Source organism: Leuciscus leuciscus (assembly GCF_965113295.1).
Source record: "Leuciscus leuciscus genome assembly, chromosome: 23".
Taxonomy (NCBI): Eukaryota; Metazoa; Chordata; class Actinopteri; order Cypriniformes; family Leuciscidae; genus Leuciscus; species Leuciscus leuciscus.
The window spans coordinates 6128464-6151866 of NC_138747.1; the positions used below are offsets into that span (position 1 = coordinate 6128464).

Genomic DNA, 23403 nt, shown 5'->3' on the forward strand with positions numbered 1-23403 from the left:
TATCAGCAAATAACTCAGCACTACATTGGAGTTTATCAAATTGGCTACATTCATTGTAAATTTCAGACTCTAAGCTTTCAAATGACATCTATTTTAAGTTGATCCAGGTAATATTTTTGAAAAAAAATTATGATTATTAATTTTGCAGCTAGGTGGCGCCTGCGGCGGGTACACTCGTATTTAGTGGAATAACTCTGCAATCATTAGAAGTTGATCGAAGTAATTAGATGCATTAAAAAGCTGAGATTCTAAGCTTTAAAATGATACCTATTTTGTGTTGTTCCATTCAGTGGTTGCTTAGTAATTTGATTATGAATATTTTTCATGGGGTGGCGTCCCGCCGGCGGGACGCTTAGGGTTTAAGGGGTTAATATTAATGTTAAGCCTTTGCGTTTGGAATGTTAACGCGTGCAAACCTATGGCCATTGAAAAGCTTTCCAGGAAACGTCAGCGCGCCTGAATGAATATTCATGAGAATGGGCGTGTCGAACGGACAGCCTATCCTAATCTTGAACAATCCGTGAGTTTAGCAGTGCGAACAGCGGCTTCATTACAGACATGCGTCAGAGTGTAAACACTGCACGTTCTCTTCTATTACCAATAAACCTGCTATTCATGGAAATTTAGACGGAAGAATTTTGTGCACATTAAACGGAAACCATGAGCACCGTATTCTGCTGTGTTTTGGTTGTGTTATTCTCAGTGGCTCTTTGCATGGACTTTGAAGAGAGACCCAGACGCTCTAGCAGTGAGCGACCCATGTTTCTAAAGAGTCACAAATCACGAAATCTGATCAGTTTGAGAGATTTACAGCAGCCGGATCATGTCAGGACGAAAAGGAGTGAAGAATCCGCACAAAATCAATGTGAATCAATGCACGGCTTTGATTCTACGTTAAAAAACAACACTCATACGGTAGGTCAAAACATCTCTTACTCTTTATATACTCTCATCACAGCTCAGAATAGGCATAATCTAATATATTATATAGATTGAAAAGCTTTGTGCATATCATTTTAATTTTTCTTTGGAATTTTTCCCCCCCTGTTTTGACTAGTTAACATTTAAGTTAGTATCTTTTTTCTGTTTTGAAAGTAGAATTGAGTTTTTTCCTCCTATTTTGGAAGCTCTTTCTAAATTTCTAGGGACCATAAATCACAAAAGTGAGATCATACTACTGGCCTCTGGTCTGAGATTACCTAATAATGTACCTACATCACCTTTCTCAGCAACTGAATGTTATTTTTTCAGTCGTTTTTCAAATGCCACATAGCATTGCCACACCACACCAACAATTTTAAGGCTTTCACGTCTCTAATGCAATTACTTTAATATTTAAGAAGTGTTTAGAAGTATATGAAAACAAGCTCTCAGATAAAATGATATTTGTGAAGTTTTCCAGATGGTTGATTAAAAAAAAAAATCATCACTCAGCATGTAGTATCACCTTATAATTCGATGGGCCAGTGTTTGATGTTCCTTTAAGGCATTCCACAGATTTCATCTTTTATGCCAAGAGAACAAATGCATTCATCTCTTGATGTGCTTCTAATGTCTCTGCGATCTGTTTCTCTTGTATTTATGTACAGAAAGGTCAGGTGATTCTGCTTAACTAGATCTAGTCAGAGCTCATTCATTACAGTGGCCCATGACTGATTACTAACCCTTAAGAAGTCTTAAAACATGCTGCCTCTCTCTATATCTCTCCTATCCAACTCTCTCCCTCGAGCTCATCAATTACGTTTTACCAGCAGTTGGCGTGACCTCTCGCTGGGCAGGCCGGCATTATTGATAAACGATGAGCTACATATATGCCAATCTATATCTTTTATATCAGTCCTGTTCTGTGGGAAGCATCCCCTATTTATCCAATTACAGAGCACATTGACATTTCAGGGAAAGCTAAGGCAATAGGTCATGAGTTACGCCTAAGTGCTGATAGAGAAAGACTGTTGTTGTTAAGAAAGCACACAGAGCCAGTTTTTTTATTTTTTTATGGCCAGTATTTTTGGCTCTCATCCTCTCACATTCCGTCCAGCATAAATGAGTGTTGAAGTGAAATGCTTCCTCCAAGAAAGGAATGTTTCTGAAACGGGAAAAGGCTTGAGGCATGACAACAGTGGGAAAAGTATTTGAAGGCAACGTCTCTCTAAAGCATCTCCTTGTTAAATTCAGTTTCAGGCCTTTTAACACCTGTTTGGATAGTGTTAAACATCAACTTGCATGCATGCATGCACTGTAGTGTTCCTGCCAACAGTACATGTAAAGTTCTTGTAGTTAGAGCATATTTTGACCCCTTTATTATGATTCAAATAATTATATATGGCAACTCTTGAGGTGGGGATTTCATAACATGTACATCCAAACGGCTCAACAGTGCTATTTTAAGAACGTAACAGTTATAAAACTTTGTTTGTTTGATTCAAATGCTTGCAACTAGACTTTTGAATCCCACAATTTTTATTAGAAGAACACAAAACCGAAAATAATGTTTTGGTAATTCAATTTTCATTATTTGGGGGTAATTGAACTTGGTATGCAGTTCAGGTGGTCATGTTCTCATGTGATAAATAAAACTGTCATAGTAAAGTTCTTCGGCAATGAGTCGCCTCTCGATATCTCAGCCGAACAAATTTTCAACATTTCTACTGTAGCATCATTTTTGGTCAATTGGTAATATGTCTACACTGTTGACGTGTTTGCTTGTTTTAGCTTATCTACATTGTGTGCACAAAATATTAGATGCTGAAACTGTCAAAACTGGTCATTGGAAAATATTCGACTGACGAAATATCAACCGCATCATAATAACTGATTCAGCTGAATATTTTTGGTTGCTGAAATTTTGATGCAAGTTTACTTTTTATAAGTCTCTATATTATTCTGGTCTCTAGATATAGCTTTCCCCCCCTGTTTTTATGTTTCTGCATAGAAAAGTAATAGCAGGCTTCTTTTCAACAAGCTGCACGATTTAAGGTGTCATTCATGTGCGCAGCAGGATAAGTTATGTGCTTAAGTTTTATACTTGCCATGGACAACTTATTGTGTCCAATGACATCCAACAAGATTTCAACACTGCAATGAACACTAGCTATTTACGCAGTGATTTACTGATAGTTTATAGATAAAATATAATTAGTTATCAGTGAAGCATCTAAATGCTTATGATCTAAAAAGCATAAGTTTGAAGCATAATATTCCAGATCTGTTCCAGTCCAAAATGTGCAACCATGGTGTTGCGCAAGAGTCTGTGGTCAGTCGATGTGAAAACTGGCGGCTGACCGATGGAATTTATGACCTGCCAGAGCAATTAGAAATTTTACGAGCTCACAATAAAGTCTTTTTAACAACTGCCTGTAGTTTCTTCTAATGAAGTCTGCGTGAACTTATAATGGTACACATGTTCAAACTGCTTTGTGGGTGAAGTTTGCGTTTGAATGATTTGAGATGCTCTTTTGGAGGCTGGAAGACTTTTTAAGACTCCGCTCTGGGTGTTTAAATCCAAGTTGTGCCAGTAGGGAGTTATTTATGCGAGTCCAATGAAAACACAAACACGGCTTCATCTAACGAACTGCTGACCTCTTACCCATTTCGGCGTGCCGTTCCAGTTAGGAAAACATGGTTTAAGATCTTGATTCTAGGATATTTTTGTGCATGTTTTTGAATCACGTGTTAGCATTCGCCCACCTGTCTAAATAACACTTATTTTGATACTGACTTGAGACATGTCTCATATTAAACCCAAATTAAAAAATTTTTTTTTTACTGTCCAGAAATGAAGTCATGTTTGTTGTTGGTCCTCAGACTGTGAAGCCATTTGGATCAAGTCTAAAGCTTCTTTTGGCTGGACTGGACATGGGGTTCAAAGACTGTTTACCAGTTCAACACAAGGGAAAGACGTCCAGGTTTTTCCCCTTTCCCGGTCCTGGGGAGAATGTACAGAGAAAACATTTTCTGTCCTCTCTGAAATGCTCAGGGTTGGTGAGATGCCAGAAAAGCAGCCCGAACAACGTTCCTCGTGGTTCTAACATGTCCATTGGAGAGGACGTGTTGAGCTAAGACTAGAGCTAGAAAGGAGAAGGAGTGTATACTGAAGTTTTCTATACATTTCTGCCATTGTATAGTATATTGCAGCTATTTCTCTTGGAAAAGCCTATCTGCCGTGTCTGAATGTTATTGTTCTGGAGGATTTCAAGGGCCCCATGGCCCCACGCTCAGGTGGCCTCTCCAAGTCTTAACACAGCAGACATGCTTTAATATTATTCAGCTTTCTCCCCGCAGGATGGATTTTCTCTGCAAATATCCCCATCGGTTGATTGTATCACTCAACTTTGTGAAAACAGACCTTAGTAATCCACCATTGACCTGTGACCATTTTGCAAACCTTTTAATGGTGGTAGGGATTCAAGGAGTCTGATTCCCGGCCTGGATTACCACACAACCAATTAGGATTGTGTACCATACCATTGCCTTAGGCCAGACACATACTCGCATACACACAAACACAGATGCTAATACTTGCAAGTGCATTGCAAGTGTGCAGTATGCATTCTTGTGTTACCGTGGCAGTTACTAAGGAATTCTAATATACCTGAAAAAACTCACTGTGTTCTCAGTTTTTTTTCTGGTAACACCCCTTTTAAAACAGAAAGACTTTTGCATCCCCGCATATCTAGTACACCATTGGAGTACTGTTAGGCCCTGTTTACACCTGATATTAAGATGCGTTTTGGTTGATCGGAATCAATCAGGTGTAAAAGGGGTCTAAAATGTTTTGAGCTTGTCCACTTTCAACCACTTCCAGAGGTAGTCAAAAACGCATTTGATCGGATTGCTTTCGAGGTGTAAACGCTGGTCAAATGCGTTCGAACAGCCGCAAAAGACTTCCTGCTGTCCACCTACTGACTTAATGCATAAACATTATAGGAAGTGCGCTAGACAGACAGGATTTAAACTTTGTTGGCTGGAGACCAAAGTTTAGTTTGAAGATGAAGAACGTACCAATGTTCTCTCACCATTCCTAAATAAATTTTTTTCTTTTTCTTTTTTGTTGGTGTTTTTGCCTTTTATTAGGATAGGACAGTAGCTAGACAGGAAGTGATGTGGGATAGAGACAGGAGGGAAGGGATCGGGAAAGGTCCACGAGCCGGGACTCGAGCTCGGATCTCCCAAAGCACAACGGCGCTACATGTCGGCGCACTTGCCCACGAGGCTATCGGCGCCGACACCATTCTTAAATTTCGAACATTTGAAAGTTACGTCATATTAACGTCAACATCTGACATTTTAGACCCCTTTAAAAATGTAAACATTTTAGACCCCATTTACACCTGTACTTAGCGTCCTCCACTTGTGATCTTATTCCTGATAGCCACTAGACCAATAACATTGTTGATGTTTTCCGTCGTCTCTGGGCCCTTCCGTCTGCGGCCCTTTCCGTCGTCTCAGACCCCTTCAGGGTCTGTTATATGGAAATTGCGCAAGCATTGTCCATTAGATTGAAATATCTGGGGGAAAAAACATACGTTTGCCCGCCCATAGACCCTCCCCTTGAAGAAATCAGGACAGAAGTGGTTGAAAGTGGACAAAAGAAACGGATTAAAACACCAGGTGTAAACGGGTATGTGTCTGCTTCATCTGCTTGTGATCTGATTGTCCAAAACACAATCTGTGATTCTATGATACACTAACCAACAATCTATGAAGCATTTCATCACCAAAGTGTGGATTCAAAAGTTCAACCATAAGTGTATTTGACTGAATTCAGGACAGAGCCATAGAGTTTGTTTAGGGCCTTACTTTGAGTCGTGTTCTTTGGTCTTCTCCAAACTGAAGGATCGTTGTAAGCTCACAATGTCTTCTCATCACTCTTTAATCCCCCATTTAAGAAGACTTGTTGGCGTGGTACAGGCCATTCTTGGCAAGCCTGTTTTGTTGGCCAGTACTGGGATGTCAGCATATTTCTTTCCTTCTGGTTTAAATATGGCAAGGAATGGAGAGGCAACCACTGTATCCATTATTCAAAGAGACATTATTGAGAAGGAACACTGTCCCTGGAGTTTAAGGCAGGTGTTTTGAGACGTCTTGTTCTTGCTGTTCTAGAACACATGTACCATTCAAGGTCTGTTTTGAGGTGGGTTTTCATCAGAAGGACGTTGGCTGGGTTGGTAACATGGAAACTTTTGTTCACACTTTGGATTGTGAGAGTGCAAATTTCCATTAGGCCTGAACGCTAGTGAGTTTCAAAAATGCTGCGGTTCTTTTGCTTCCCTGGACCTTGTGCGGCTGCTTTTTGAAGAAAAGAAAAAAAAGAAAATGTGTAAAAATTTGTAAGATGATGTCATCACTAAGGAGAAGTGAGAAACGGATTATTCTGTGACATGATCATTGATCTCCAGGGGCTTGGGTGGAATTGCAGAAATGCAGAGAGGATGTGATCCGTAGAAAGGAGTGCGGTGTGAAGGGCCTCCTTAGACAAAAATGTCCATATGGACCGTAAAATAGTAGATGAGATACTCAAAATGGATCTGAATGTGTGTGGATGGGGTTTCATCATTATACCAGAAGTTTTTACTTTATTCATTCCAGTTCTGGTTTGTGAGTGGTTTTTTGTGCCAAAGCGTAATGCATAGGCAGCATTTTAAGACATCATACATAGACCAGTTTTACACTTTACCTTTTTAAAATTATACATTATTGATTGCACTCAGTTTTGACTCTATTCCATGGTTGACTGGCCTTTTGATGTTTTTTAACTTTTATTTTGTTGTATATTTTATTTTATTTTTATTTCGTCTGGTTGTACCTGGTTGTTTTATAACTTATTTAATTTTTCTATATTTTACTTTTGTATTTTACTTTACACCGTTTTACTATTTTATTTTATGTGTAGGATTATTTTATTTTATTTCTTATTTTATTTTATTTCATCCGGTTGTACCTGTCCTATTTGATGTTTTTTTTTTTACCAGGTTTTAGTGTATTATTATATTTATTTTTGCTTTTATTGCATTTTATTTTATTTTTATTATTGCAGCACTTTTGCATAAATAAATTGCATTGTTATTTTCATTATCTTGATATTCATATTAAAACTACTGAAATAAAAAAAATATTTTTAATAACTTTTTAAATGCTTAATGTTTAGCATATTTTGCATGTAACCTTGTTCCCACATTATTCTATCCCATTTAAAAAAACAAAAAAAAAACACCCAGGAATGTTTGGCTCTGTTCCAAAACCTAGTGAACTGCCTACATAGATACCATTTTAAGACACCGTGATTGCTCCTGACACAAAGTCTGTTCCAAATGTTGACAAATTCTATGAAAATAAATAAATAATAATAAATAAAAAATGTTTAATAAAAAAAAGTAATCCCAGAATGCATTGCAACAAGCTCAGTTGAAAGAGTCTGGTCAGTTGATTTTAAATAAGAATGTTGCAATTCTAATGCAATTCTATTTTACTCAATAAGCATTTGTGCAATACATATGCTGTTAGTTTAGCAACATGCATTACTAAAGCCAAACACTATCGAAATCAATTGAATCGAGTTTCGTGCATTTCACATAAAGACTCGTGGAATTGCTGTCAATGCAGAGCATCCAAATCGGTCCCTTATGAGGCTCCATATCGGAGGCAAATGCCTATAGCAAGTAGCCAGGCAGCTCACTAGCTTTTGGAACAGAGCCTGTGTATGTTGGATTTTCTTTATTCTTTTCTCTCCCACAATCTCTTTGACATCAGTTGCTCTCTTGTTCTCAGTGTGTGAGGCAGATGAAAATGTGGGGCACTCACTCTGTTCCTCACGCATGCGCACACACACACACACACACACACACACACACACACACACACATACACACCCACCATCTGGGTCTCGCATTCCAGTGAGTGAAACTGAAAGGGAGGTTACACACTCGACTGACAGTGGGCCTGTCCTCTTAAATGTGCGCGCACACACACACACACACACACACACACACACACACACACACACACACACACACACACACACACACACACACACACACATTCCCTAGCAGTGTGGGTCGGCTGACAGCGGCACAGCCATCTGTCGAATCAGCAGTGGTTTCTGTGTGCATGTCGCTACATGGTTCCGCTTCCCTGTGGACAGATAAATCCCAGCACTTGTGTTTTTCTTCCAAGAATCACCTGGACTTTTCGAATTAATCACCGGAAATATGTTTGCTTAGTTGCCTTTTATTAGACATTGCCTTTTATTAGGCATTACCAACATAAATGTAATACAATTTATTTCATTATTTGTTTAGCTGATTGGTGATCGCCGGTTTAACTTACATTAGTGTCTCAGTTGTTTGTTTATAGTGATATAGCCTAGAGTCCCGCTTTTCTGTTTTTTCTCTCGATGAAAAGACACTACGACTCTCATGTATCCTGTTTATGTTTTAAAAGAAATATCAACATTTCTCTCCAAATTATCTGAGCAATGAATCGACATGGATTTTATAGCTCTTTACGCAACAATTGTAACAATGGCCTTTTTGTGTCTGATTTTGTCTTCAAATAAATAGTTAGTAACTTGGAAAGTTTTACTGTCAAATCTAAACATTGTTAATACATTTGCAAATAAAACGTGCTCATAAAATGTTATTTGTTCACTTTTTTTATATTTAATACAGCAATACAATTTCCATTTCCAAGCACTTTTTTCCTTATATTAGTTTTTTTGTTGATTTGTGTGACCACTTTCTGCTCTGTACTGGATGTTTCTTTATTTTTAGCTATGTTAGGCTGTGTTTTGCAGTGTGGTTTTCAGTCGTTATTTTTGTTTTAATTTCCTTTTATTTATAATAAATTATATAAATATAGTCCGATTCCAGCCTGCAATCTCATCCCTGTGGACTACAGTGAAAGCCTGTGGTGTTTAGTTTCACCACAGAAGCGCTCTGAAAACAAACCTGCATTAGACAGAGAGAGAGAGAGAGAACAATATTAGAATAAAATGGATTTTAGAGCCCAAATGCAGTGATGCTTATGAAAATGGCCTGTTTTGTTTTAGATTGAATATTTTCCCAGAGAAAAGTTCATGTCGGCGGTGCAGGGATTATTAGTATCATCAATCTACAGAGTTTTAACTACAATGTTTATTTGCATTCGTACTTCATTATGTCTCTACGTCTCTTTTCCAGTATAACTTCAATGACCTGAGCGGCTCGGTGTCTCTGGCCTGGGTTGGAGACGATACAGGGGTGAGTCGAATTTGACTAATTATCTACGTAGGAATACAGTATCATGAAAAATATCTAGTTTTAAATGCATCGTTACTGTAAAACATGGGATTTTTGTCTGTTCACATCAACTGGATCCTACAATGAAAGGTGAATTTATTGACTTGATATTCGATCAATTGTAGATATAGTTATTTATTATGAACTCATTTTACTTAGTCCCATATTTTCTTTCTTTAAATATACTCTACCATTCAATAGTTTGGGGTCGGTATGATTTTTCAGAGAGAAATTAATACTTTTATTCAGCAAGACTGCATTCAATTAATCAAAAGTGACTGTAAAGACATTTATCATGTTACAAAAGGTTTATGTTTCAAATAAATGCTGCTCTTTTGAACTTTCTATTCAAAGATTTTCGTAAAAATATATCACAGTTTCCACAACTGTTTTCAAAATGTACAATAATAAGAGTTTTTTTCAGCACCAAATCAACATATTGGAATGATTTCTGAGGGATCATGTGACATTGAAGACTGGAGTATTCAGATTTGAATAAATTACAATGAAAAATATATTAAAATAGAAATCAGTTGTTTAAAATTGTAATAATCTTTTACAATATTATTGTGTATACTGTATTTTTGATCAAATAAATGCAGCCTTGGTTGCATCTCTGCATACGAGATAAAACATTAAAAAAAATCTATATACCATGATGCGAGGGCTTTATAATATAGTGTGATATGCAAAATGGTATTTGGAGAGAACTGCCTCACCAAGTGTTATAATGTCACACTCTATGATGTTTCTAACTAAAGTAATTTACTATCCTCGTAATAAACCCACCACAACATAGCAGCCGTGTTTTTAATGCACCACTAACCACAAATTTTGAAAAGGCATTGTTTTTTTATGTGTGAACAGCATCACACTATTTGACAAAAAATGAAAATTGGGCTTGAAAAACAGCCACTATAAAATTACTGACTCGCTGATGTCCAATAAAAATGGCATCTGTTCATTCTCTTTGGGATTTGAACCAACAACCTTTGATTTATCCCAATCCTTCTACTGCCACCATGTCTACTAACCAGTAGGCGATCAAAAAAAAAGTGTAATTGTCAGTTTAACCCAAGCTGTTCTGTGGTCGGCTCCATGATCTGAATCGCAGGAATGTGGCTCCTACAATCGCACATCAATGTGAACCTAGAACGAGTGAAATACAGCTTCAGCGGCTGAAAGACTCTTCAGAGCCTGGCTTGACAAGACCTCAAACCGTCATTTAGGGCCAACAACACTGGAGGCGGAATCCGTCTCTTATAGAACTGAACCAAAGTGCAGCTGTAAAACATGTACAAGCCGCAATTACTCCTCCAGCACAGCCTTCACCCAACAACAACACTCCAGTACATTTCTGTTAACTCTCTGCAAACATTTTCAAAGAGTGGCGTCTTTTGAGACACCTTTTCTACTTTTGAGGTGTCATAGTTAGCACCATTCTGGTAATTGTTTATTGCACCTTTAACGAATATTGTTCTATCTGTCCAGCTTTTTTTCCGGCACATAAAGAACTTCCCGCAAATTCATTCTTTTGTAAGAATAGACATGTATAGAAATGGGCCCTATTCACTTTTTTTAAATATGGGTTTTCATAAAGAGTTCGTCCTGTGTTTTAAATAACCTTTAGTTTACTTTTTCATTGTAGAGAAAGCATATGATTGGGCAAAAATCTGTGTGTAGTGCAGGATGAATCATTTAATATTTTTATTTTGGTCCAATTTTCCAGAAGAGACTGAAAGACTACCTATTTACTTTCTATGAAGTTAAGTGAAACCTAAAGAATAATATATATATATATACTTAACTTTATATATATATATATTTAAAAAAGAAAAGAGGCAGAGTAATTTATAATATTTGAATGAAAGATTAAAAAGAAAAAAACATTTGTAATGAAGCATTTATATTAAATAAACATCAAAAGCACTTTTTTGTGACTTTTAGTTCATGACTTAGTTTTCAGGGTGTGTATATATATATACTGTATATACTGTACTGTATATACTGTATTCTCTGGAAATGTGTCACATTATGAAAGTTAAATGGATTGCAAATACCATTTCATGTTGACTTAAAGGAACACTCCACCGTTTTTTGAAATTGGGCTTATTCACTTTCTTTCCTACATTTAGATAGGTGGGCAAATGCATTTTTGTCTCAGTGCATGCATTGTTTTAGTTTGACAGGGTCGGCGCTAGCTTAGCTTAGCACAATGAATGGAATCCTTTGTTGCCAGCTAGCATGTCCTGAGTAAAAGTGATATAAATTTTTTTAAAAACCCACCTAATTACATCTTGTGGCCTGCGTATTCACAACAAGTACAAATAGTGATGCAGATTAACACTAGGCAATTTCCTAGGCAGATATTGACTTATATATTAAGGACTATATTAGGGGGAAGCACAGGCGAAGCACTGCTACTTGGGCGTGATATCTCTGCGCCCAAGTAGCAGTGCTTCACCTGTGCTTCCCCCTAATATAGTCCCAAGTCAATATCTGCATAGGAAATCGTCTAGTGTTAATCTGCATCGCTATTTGTACTTGTTGTGAATACGCAGGCCACAAGAAGTAATTAGGTGGGTTTTGAAAAAATTTTATATCACTTTTACTCAGGACATGCTAGCTGGCAACAAAGGATTCCATTCATTATGCTAAGCTAAGCTAGCGCCGACCCTGTCAAACTAATACAATGCATGCACTGAGACAAAAATGCATTTGCCCACCTATCTAAATGTAGGAAAGAAGGTGAATAAGCCCAATTTCAAAAAACGGTGGAGTGTTCCTTTAAGGATTAGAGACAGGAGTTAAATGAGAACAAGGCACCGACCAATCAGAATCTTCTCTGCAAGCAGCAAGCGCCTGATCTTGAGTGATAGCTGGATGAATTAAGTGTGAAGGGTGAGATTGTGGCTGTTCTCAAGTCCAGGCATGTGTCCCGCTGTATCCCGGCCGAGTTTAAATCACGCTTCACTGCACTGCGAGTTTCTGAACGACTCTGAGTCTTTCACATCCACATGCTATAGCATTCACTGTGTCCCTCTTCTGTGCAGGTTCTTCTGGTGCTGACCACATTCCAGGTTCCTCTTTTTATCATGCGGTTTGGTCAGTCCAGACTGTACAGAAGGTAAGAGTGCCTTTTAGGACAGTGTTCAAGGTCTTGCTAGAAGAATTGAGGAGTTTTTAAGGCAAGACACCATAGGTGAATAGGGTTAAAACAAAAAACTAATAGATATCACCGTACATCCCTAGCTGATTGATTACATTAGGTATTGCAAAATTTTTTTGCATTACAAGTTATATTAGACATATTAGGTTCAAATGTTTTTACAGAGATTTTGGATATCTCTTTTTATCACAAGTTTTCACCATGTTTTTAGGAATAAAAGTCAGGCAAATGATATATTAACAAACCCCTCTGTAAAATCCTCCAGAATATAGAAGTGCTGCCAAAGTTGAGATTTCTGACTCGGTGCATGAGAAAGAAATTCAATTTCAGAAAAATACTTACAAGATTTGTGTTGTAATTGCAATCTAGAGACACAAACAAGACACAAAAAGATAAAGCGCAATAAAATAAACACTTTAATGTGTATTTTGGATGTTTTCTTTCCATTAGTCTGAAACGGCACGTTATGAAAAGTCAAATAGCCCAAAATCAAAAAAATATATAATTAATAGAGTGTAATGAATCCTTCCTCTTCCAGTGCTGCGTTTGCTCAATATAAATGTTGGTGCACATTTGGTTTGTTTTTTTGTTTAGCTATATCACATGATCCATAATTCCCTCTTATCTCTTCTGGGTCAGTGAAGACTATGGAAAGACATTCCAGGACATCACCGACCTCATTAACAATACCTTCATACAGACAGAGTTTGGCATCGCAATCGGTCCTGAAAATTCTGGGAAGGTGAATATTTACTTCTCTGCCGTAATATTGAACTGTTCTGAAAGGAATATTACTGGTTATTTTCAATGTAATGTCCATAGACGCTGTGGTGTGCTGTGAAATTTTGACTTGAATACAAGCAAACAAGTTCATACAGGGGGAAAGTTGTGCCACCTCAAAAGGACGAGCTTTCGAAACATACACTACCATTCAAAAGTTTAGGGTCTTTTTTTTATTTTATTTTTAAATGAAATGCTTTTTTTAATGCTTTTATTCAGCAAAAATGGCAGTAAAGAAATTTACAATGTAAAAAAAATACTGTTCTTTTGAACTTTTTCTTTTGAACTGTTTTCAACATTGATAATAGTATCAAATATTTCTTGAGGACCAAATGAGCATATTTGAATGATTTCTGAAGGATCATGTGACACTGAAGACTGGAGTAATTCAGCTTTTCCATCACAGGAATAAATTGCATTTGAAAATATATTCAAATAGAAACAGCTACTTTTGAATTATGATAATATTTCACATTTATGCTGTTTTTACTGTGTTTTTGATCAAATAAATGAAGCCTTGGTGAGCAGAAGAGACTTTAAAAAAAACTTCAAGCTTCATGTTTTTGGTTCAAGCTTCATGTGTTTCTCTTTCCATTATAAGTGTATTTATTGAGCTTACTTACAAATGCATTGAAATGATTATCTCTGATAGACATGTACGATAAAAAAAAAAAAAGTAGCATTCCTTCAATAATTTCTATAATAATTGAACAATAAGTTCAATGATCACTGATGTGTTTTTATTTATTTATTATTAATTACTGAATAGGATCATGATCTATCCCACAGGTGATCCTCACAGGCGATCTAACCGAGGGGAGAGTCACCAAAATTTTCCGTTCAGTTGATTTCGGCAACAGCTTTGTGACCTCTGAGCTTCCCTTCCATCCAATAATGCAGATCACATACAACCCCAGAGACAGCAACATACTCATGGTCTACAGCATCAATGTAAGACCTCTGATTAGACATTTCCTTTCAGTTTTGTGCAAAAGAACATGTACTAACGCTGTTTTCTTCTTGATTCAGTATGACTTATGGCTGTCCGAGGACTTCGGGGGCAGTTGGAGGAAGATCCATGAGACTGTTTGTCTTGTGAAATGGTATGACTGGCAGTGCATAAATGAATCAGTAACAATAGTCCATTGTAGCCAGAATTTTTACTAACTGAAAATGTCTGGCCCACCATTTGAAGGACCAAAGTTTGCTTTTATGTGATATTTAGTGGCAGGTAAATGTGAAATTTGATATAACTCTGGGTGATAAGAAGATGTGCTAATGTTTAGCTTGTTTTGCTGCTATAAGTGTCTCAAAATAAACTCGTTAATATATCTCCAAGATTTAATGTCATGAACCCTGTAACCTGAGTACTTGTAAATACAACTTTGCTTCCATTTGATGAAAAGCTGTGCATCGATCCTGACTGCCATAAATAGTACAAGAGCTAAACAGTCATGTTAGAGCACACAGCTTTGAGAAAGATCTTGTGTGTGCAATTTGCAAGAGTTATTCAAGTCATTTTTGTTCTCCATTATGATTGGTCATTGTCCTGAAAGGTTCTGATGTAACAATTTGATGTGGTTTCACTGCCTAGAGCTAATTTAGATTTAATTGTTTTAATAACTGTTCATTTCTCCTGATTGTCAAGGGAAGCAAAATCTATTGCAATTACATTTTTGTAATGTATGCATTGGTTTGAGGTTAGGATTCTCACACAAGAACATATTTCATTCTGTCTGTTTATCTTTGTATCAGATTAGAGCTTTTTTCATGGAACGTATGGTTTTTAAATGGCCCAGAATTATTTACTTATTCAGTCAAAAACAAAATCCCTTAGCCAGAATGTTTGAGGTTTTGTTTTCATTACCCAAAGCACCATAAAATGCATTATAAAGCGATTTTCATTTTGCATGAACTATTCCTTTGAGGTTTACAATCCTATCCCTCATAAATATGGTCCTGGTCTCAATGGATTTCTTACACTGAAGAAACTGAGGCCTTTGGTTAGATTTGAAGTAGCAGTGCTTTATAGGAATGTCCTTAGATTTTGCTTACAGTAGTGAATTCGGGATGAATGGATGGAAATTTCTGATTGTATCTGTATGCTTGACATTTCAGGGGAATTGATGACAGCATTTTATTAACTACAAATCCCAATGGATCCTGCAGTGAGTGACTTTGTTATGGCCCCATCATTTGAATAATGCTGCAAATGGATAGATGCTTCCCGCTTATTGTTTCTCATTAAGTCATATTTTTGAATCTCTCTCTCTCTCTCTCTCTCTCTCTCTCTCTCTCTCTCTATCTCTCTATCTCTCTATCTCTCTCTCTCTCTCTCTCTCTCTCTCTCTCTCTCTCTCTCTCTCTCTCTCTCTCTCTCTCTCTCTCTCTCTCTCTCTCTCCCTCTCGCTCTCTCAGGTGACCGGGGAACGTTGGAACTGAGAAAATCATTAGACTATGGCAGGACATTTAAAACTATTGGAAGGAGGATTTATTCCTTCGGCTTGGGTGGACGCTTTGTTTTTGCCTCAGTCATGACTGACTCGGTGAGCTCTCTTAAAATCTTAAATAAGTGATGTCATGTATAATTATGTTACAAAATCTTGTGTGATGCCCACTTAGATAACATTTTTAGATATAAAAAATGCTTCCTTTTGACCAAAATCACTACATATACACTACTGTTCAAAAGTTTGGGTCTGGTAAGATCTTATGTTTGTAAAGGAAGTCTCTTATGCTCACCAAGGTTGCATTTATTTGATCAAAAATACAGTAGAAACGGTAATATTGTGAAATATTATTACAATTTAATATACCTGTTTTATTTTAATATATTTTGAAATGTATTAGAGTTGTCTATGTAGGCAGGATATAGCAAGGCATCTGATTCGATTTTTGACCAGAGCTGTAGTGTGTTATGTGAGGTTGAAATCACATACAGATGTCAAAAAAACGTCTTTTCTTTTGCAGGGTTCCACACGCATGATTCATGTCTCCGTAGATCAGGGGGAGTCGTGGGACATGGCTCAGCTTCCCACCGTTGGCCATGAACAGTTCTACTCCATTCTAGCCGCAAACGACGATATGGTCTTCATGCACGTAGATGAACCTGGAGGTGAAGCATATGATTGTAGTTCAGCAAAATAAATCTCCAATATATTAAATAATAATGTTGCTATGCAATATCAATTTATGGATCATGTTACTTAGACTTGAGGTTTGGATGAGTGTTATTTTAGTATTGTTATTATAGTATTTATTAATATTTTGATTATTTTTAACTTCAGTTTTAGTTTTAGTAGTTTTAGTGCTTCAACGTTATCTTATACATTTCAGGTAGTTGCCAAGACATTTTTTTTTTTTTTATCAAATTTTTTCTTTAATATATTTTTTTCATTTTTTTACATCTAATCTAATTCAACTTTATTTTAGTTTTAGTTAACAATGACAACACTGGTTTGGATTTTGCATATGTTTTTAAGTAAACCTTAAAAATGAGAAAATATGAAAAAAGATTATAATTTCATATTTTCTAGCCAATATGGACCCTTTTCACAGACTATGATGACGCATTTCCACAGTTATCAAAGTTATCAACATTGCAAATCTAGTAAAGGTTTTAATATTTTCTTTTTTTTTTTCAAAAATGTAATACACATTCATAGCAAAAAAAAAAAAAAAAAAAAAAGGAATTAAGGAGGAAGTGACGGCAAATTTCACATCTTTCTCTCTTCTGACAGTTGTAATCAATGTCTCTATATTTTTGTTGCTCTTTTGGAAAGTCGTGGAAATGCTATCACATATTTTTTTTATTTTGCTATTGGAGCAAATGCAAATACTAAAATTATATTTTGCTGTCATCTCCCATTCACCACTATAGAAGTTTACCCATGACAACTTCCGCTTCTGAGAACCTCGGAAATCTGAAAAGGGTCCATTATTTGAATGTGTGATTTTGTAACCATGACATGAGAACAACTAACAATAGTTTTTTCTTCCATCAGACTCAGGTGTTGGTACCATATATGTGTCTGATGACCGAGGTACAGTGTTTTCCAAGTCTCTGGAACGCCATTTGTACACCACTACGGGCGGAGACACTGACTTCACCAACATCACCTCTCTGAGGGGCGTATATTTGACCAGTGTGCTCGCCGTGGGTAAGGCTGTGACTGTCATCATTAATCATTTATTTATATAAATCTCATATTTGCTGATGTGTATCTTTCCTCTTCAGATGGCTCTGTACAGACAGTGATCACATTCAATCAAGGTGGAGGGTGGCGACCTCTGCAGAAGCCCTGGAACGGAGTGTGTGACTCCACAGCCGAGCACCCAGACAAAGTGAGAGCCACGCAAACAGCACTAACACAATCTGAACTTTATATTAGACGTAAATCATGGAGAACATGTAAAGCCAGTAAACTGGTTTCTGTTTTGCAATACTAGTAAGCAATCATAATTATGTCCTTGAGCCAGGCATTTACTCCAAGGACATTTGCAATGTAATATGTTCATGTCGCTATTAAAGTCAGCAAAATAAGTCTTGGTCATGTGCCGATAAATACAGACTGACGTATTGCGTTTGTTTTGTGTAAACATTAAGGACAAAAGCACAAAACTAGCAAATATTTGGTCTGTCTGACCATAAAAGGATAGAAAAGCAATATAAAACATGTTCAACGTTTGTTGCATCAGAGTCATTATTATTGTTGTCACGGTCTTTCTAAGAGCTTTCTCTGAGCTAAAACACTTGGCATTGTGAAACCGCAATAATTTAAGCTTGTTTAAAGTTGCCTCTTCTAATGATTTTAACTTAATATTCAAATCGTGCAAAACTTTGGTTCAAGAATAAGCCCTCAAATTGCAGTGTGTGTGATTTCGTGTTAATATCATATGCTTCTCTGTCTTCTGCAGTGTAGTCTGCATATTCACGCATCCTACAGCATCTCTATGAAGCTGAACGTTCCCATGCAGCCCCTCTCAGAGCTCAATGCAGTGGGACTCATCCTGGCACATGGTGATTACTGCCCACATTCACCAACACATGTCTTTCCCACAAGGCAGAACTAACACTGACTCACATTCAGTCGAAACCTTTTGTATATCCATTTCCACCACCCTCAGCTATGTGACTAATTTTTTTTTATATATATTTTTATTTATGCTTTGGCCACTGGCTTGTACATCAAAAAAACACAGTGATTCTAGTATACCTAATCACCCAAACCCCATCATGTTTAATTTCTCCAATTGCAGAACTAAAGTAAATAAGTAATAACTAATTATACATATATTTTATTATTCTTTTACTGTCACGCTGCATTTCTCTGACTCACGTCTCTTTTCCATCTGCTCTTTCATCAGGGAGTGTGGGAGGTGCAGTTTCTGTGCTTTCTCCAGACGTGTACGTGTCGGATGACGGGGGTTACACGTGGTTTCAGGCATTAAAAGGCCCCCATCACTACGCCATACTGGATTCAGGAGGACTGCTGGTAGCAGTGGAGCACAACCCCTCACACCCCATATCACAGATCAAGTGAGCTTTCTATCATTACTGTATGTTTACAGCGATTTGATCTCAGTATGTGAGATAAATGATTCAAAGGGAATATTATAACAAATTAAACACCCTGTTTATTTAAGTGGTTTTGTCTGGAAAAGAGTTTACAATCTAATTGATTTAAATCAAATAAATGCAGCCTTGGTGAGCAGAAAAGACTTCTTACAAAAATATTGAAAAAAACTTACCGATCCCAAACTTTTGGACGGCAGTGTTTTTTTACATGATTTTTATTCTTTTAACTTTTTTCACTAGATTTTCCACCGATGAAGGTCAGTGTTGGCATGTGTATAATTTCACCGATGACCCAATATACTTCACTGGCCTGGCATCAGAACCTGGTGCCCGCTCCATGAACGTCAGCCTGTGGGGTTACAGAGAAACCGTCCTGAATCAGTACTGGGTTTCTGTCACTGTCGACTTCAGGCTGTTGCTCTCTAGAGACTGTGAGTGGCCTAATATTTCTAAAAAGCATTTTATAAACTACTATACAAATATACCATCTTTTACCATTATGATGCATATTTCTGTTAGCATTCAGAAGATCTTTAAATGTGTAAACATTGCCCTGAAATGACCAAATACTCATCCTGCAGGCCAGGATAATGACTACATTGAGTGGCTTGCTCACTCAAGCAATAATAGCGACCCCACTGACGGATGCATACTGGGATACAAGGAAAGGTTCTTACGGCTGAGAAAGGACTCAGTCTGTTGGAACGGCCGGGATTACACGGTGACCAAGGAGCCCACAACATGTTCCTGCACCCTAACTGACTTTCAGTGGTACAAACACATTCAAACTTATCAAATACACTCAAAGTACAATGTGAGTCATTTATACCATTCATGACGTACATTCAGTCTGTGATTCCAATCCTTGTTGTTCTTTTCCTGCAGTGACTTTGGGTTCTACCATGCGGAAAACAGCTCTGTGTGTGTGGAGCAGCCTGACCTTATTGGCCATTCACTGGAGTTCTGCCTGCATGGACGCAAAGAGCAGCTTCAGACCAGCGGGTAACAAATCTCTATTTCCAAATTCACTGGAGTTGCATTAAAGTATTCCATTTTTTTTTTTTTTTTTTTTTTTGACATACATTGCTGTCCTAGCTGATGTGCGAACCTGACTGACTGAACTGATTCGCATATTAATTTTTGCATATCAGTGAATGTTTTTGTCAAATAATTATTTAAATGCTGCATGTCTTGAAACGTTTAGTAAAAAACATATCCCAAAGTGTTAACTTTCTATGACTGTAGTTATCGGAAAATTCCCGGGGACCACTGTGAAGGAGGAATAATTCCAGAACGAAAAGAGATCGATCTGAGTAAGAAATGCGTCAGTAACTTGCTGAGATCAGAGCTACCGGTAGGTTTTTATTTTATTAACAGAATGCACATTATACCTACATATACAGTACATATGCATGTGCATGTATATGTAGTTTGAAAGAAGTCTCAAATTTGTTTGCATTTGTTTGATCAGAAATATAGTAAAAACATATTTGTGATTTTTATTTTTATTTTTTTATAATTTTCTTTATTTTAATATTATTATTATGTAATTTATTCCTGTGATGCAAAGATACATTTTCAGTGTCACATGATCCTTTAGAAATCATTCTAATATGCCGATTTGCTGCTCAAGAAACATTTATTATTATCAATGTTGAAAACAGTTGTGATGCTTAATATTTTTGTGTGAAACTTTGTGATTCTTCTTGATTTCTTCCAATATTGTAGTGAAATATAATATAATTAAATAGAAAAATGTGTGTGTGTGTGTATATACACAATGAAACTGAGAACTTTGTTCTGCTTGTTTGAAAAACAGCACAAAAAAACCTTTCCCATTATGCATTTCTCAGACAGAGGAACATTCATTCAATTCAGCTCCTATAATCGCTGTGGTCATCGCTGTTCTATTGATCAGTGCCGTTGCTGGGGTTATTTTCATCAAAAAATATGTCTGTGGAGGAAGGTTTGTGACCCCATTTCCCTAAACACCACACACAGCAGAACATGAACTTTTTTTTTTTTTTTACATTTTAAATTCTTAACTTTAAGAACATTTTATTTTATATTATTATTTAATTAATTGCTGTTTTTTGTGTTGTTATTATTAAATGAATGTTGTATCGCGCAGTAAATTCTTCATTTATTTTTGATTTCTTAAGCAGCATTTACCATTTTGTTCAAATATGCAGAGTCACAGCCCCTTTTTGATGTGTTCGGTAGGTTCCTGGTGCACAGGTACTCTGTATTACAGCAGCACGCTGAAGCTAACGGTATCGATGGTGTGGATGACCTGGACACACTGGAGGTTGGCAAGACGCACTATCATGATGATTCAGATGAGGTACAATCTTCACCTCACTGCTAAAGACACAATATTTCATTTCAACAAAGTCATTGAATTAATCCTGTCATTCTATTTTTGACATCTCTAGGACCTTCTAGAGTGACAGACACATGGATCATCATAAAACTGTATCAAATTCTAAGAGAAAAACCACAATGCCTACCCTTCCCATGACCCTCAATGTGGGTGTATCTGCATTCCAGCACCTATCGGATAATGACACACATTCTGCCTAATCAATTTGTTTTTGGCTAGTTGGGGACAAATATTCAGCCTTCAGACCAGCAAGATTTGACTACAAGGACAGGAACAGAGAAAACATGCATTTTCCCAAAAGCTTCTCCCAATAGAGCTTTCTGATCCATTGCTGAAAGAGAGAGGATTTTAAGTGATTTTGTTGCCATATATTTCAAATTTATGTGAGTTGACACGCATACAACAGACTTATGTAAGTGCTTATTTTTCATCGCTGGTTTCCTGCATCAGGTATTTAACTTCACCAAAGGATTTTCAGCTTTGTTCTTTATTTTGTGTATTTGAAGTCTCCAGTGTAAAAATAGAAGTATCTTCGGAAAATAGCCTGCTCATTAATTCCAGAGTTATTGTGTGAGCAAATTTAGATGAAAGTGTTTAAAGGTAATATTTAGACCATAGACATACATTGAGACTTGTTTTTTTAGACTTCATTATACTAACACCCTGGAGATTACAGTTTGGATCTTTGAGAAACTAGTTTAGCCAAACTTTAGTCATTCTATAAATCAAATCTCTCTTTGCCATCTATCTGGTTCCCTGCCATTGCTGTGTGCTTAGATATACTTTGCACTTTGCATATCTTCTATGCACGAATAATTATAAATTCTTTCGTTTCAGTATTACCATTGCTATTCTCTGTTTGGTACAGTGTCATTTGATGCAAGAAAAGATTTGAGAAACGGCACATTGCGTGGTTTTCAATCATTTTAATATATACATACTTAATACAAGTGTCATAGAGAAACAATAAGTGCATTAAACATAATAGTCTGATTCCTTGTTGCTAATTCAGCAATAGTTATATATTCAATAACAAGACTAAATGTTTTATGTTATCTATGACATTAAAAAAACTTCAGAGCAGCAACTCATCCTTCTTTGGGATGTCGACAATATTAACTGCATCTAATTAGCAGCCTAATCAAATATGAAAATGTATATTTTTGGACTTTATTGACTGTCAACTCATTAATAAGCTAATTTGTAGTCAGTAAGCTGATTAAGATTTTTCTTTGCACAGGTAATAAAATAGATACCTCAGGGGTTATAGGTGACAGTGGACCACACATTTCATTGATGGGTTTGCATGTCCTCAAGTTTGAGATGAATATGGCTTTTGTTAAGTCAAAGTGTAAAATGCTGTACCATTAAATGTGACTGCCAGGAACAATAAAAATAAATCTTTTTGAAGTCCGAGCTTATTGACTTGAACCAAATGGGTTAATTGACCCTGATGCACCAAGGTGAACTAATTCACAAAGACTTTAAATGTGTTTTGTGTCTCTTTTATTAAAACAGCTTCTTTTTTTTTTCTTGTGCAAGGGTACATAAACATCCTTAAAGTTGGATATTGTACAGCCTGTAGCCTAATGTTTCCTTCTTTGCATTGTACTGAGAAACATACAAGGACAATAAACAGCAGTTGGCTAATGTCATTCAGCACAGCATTTGTATTTTCAGTTGTGTAAATAGAACGAAAGCTGCATATATTTCATGTGCAGAATAAAATTTGATTGTAAACAGATGTGCAAATTTTCCTTTTCTTCTCAGTTTAATAAATAACGTCAGATGAAAAATATTTAAAATTAACAAAGAACAACACAATTCTGTAATATTTTTCCTATATATTTTATGTGAGCATTTAATAAAATAACAAAGACTTGAAACAGAATGATTATTGAGAAATACATAACACTAGCATATGAAAGTTTGCCTCAGTGTTAATAGCTAGATTTTATAATGGCAGAGAGGAAAAGCAGAATGAAATCATGTTAAAAATAATAATTAAAAAAAACGAAAGAAAACATTACATCATGTGGGACTAAAGCTGAAAAAGTTAGCTAGCTTTATTCTAAAAGGTCATTAATTCAATCAATTTAGAAATTCAAATGATAATCTAATAAAATCTAAAATATCAAAAATAGTCGTGAATTCACAGATTTATTTGTATTAATTTCTGTAATTGTTATTTAACTTTTGTTTTTATATAGGCTATTTT

At 36.4% G+C, this 23403-nt stretch overlaps 1 protein-coding gene across 1 annotated transcript; it reads left to right on the forward strand.

Annotated features, from left to right (window-relative positions):
• Positions 1-514: 514 nt before the first annotated feature.
• On the forward strand, positions 515-22929 carry sort1a (sortilin 1a). The gene is made up of 20 exons (XM_082155414.1): positions 515-915; positions 9177-9236; positions 12329-12402; positions 13084-13186; positions 14014-14175; positions 14254-14327; positions 15343-15392; positions 15643-15770; positions 16195-16339; positions 17229-17384; positions 17462-17568; positions 18142-18244; positions 18592-18763; positions 19043-19233; positions 19384-19573; positions 19688-19804; positions 20048-20156; positions 20656-20768; positions 21026-21146; positions 21238-22929. The coding sequence occupies exons 1-20, from the start codon at positions 661-663 to the stop codon at positions 21250-21252; spliced, it is 2445 nt and encodes an 814-aa protein (XP_082011540.1). The 5' UTR covers positions 515-660; the 3' UTR covers positions 21253-22929.
• The last annotated feature ends 474 nt before the right edge of the window (positions 22930-23403 follow it).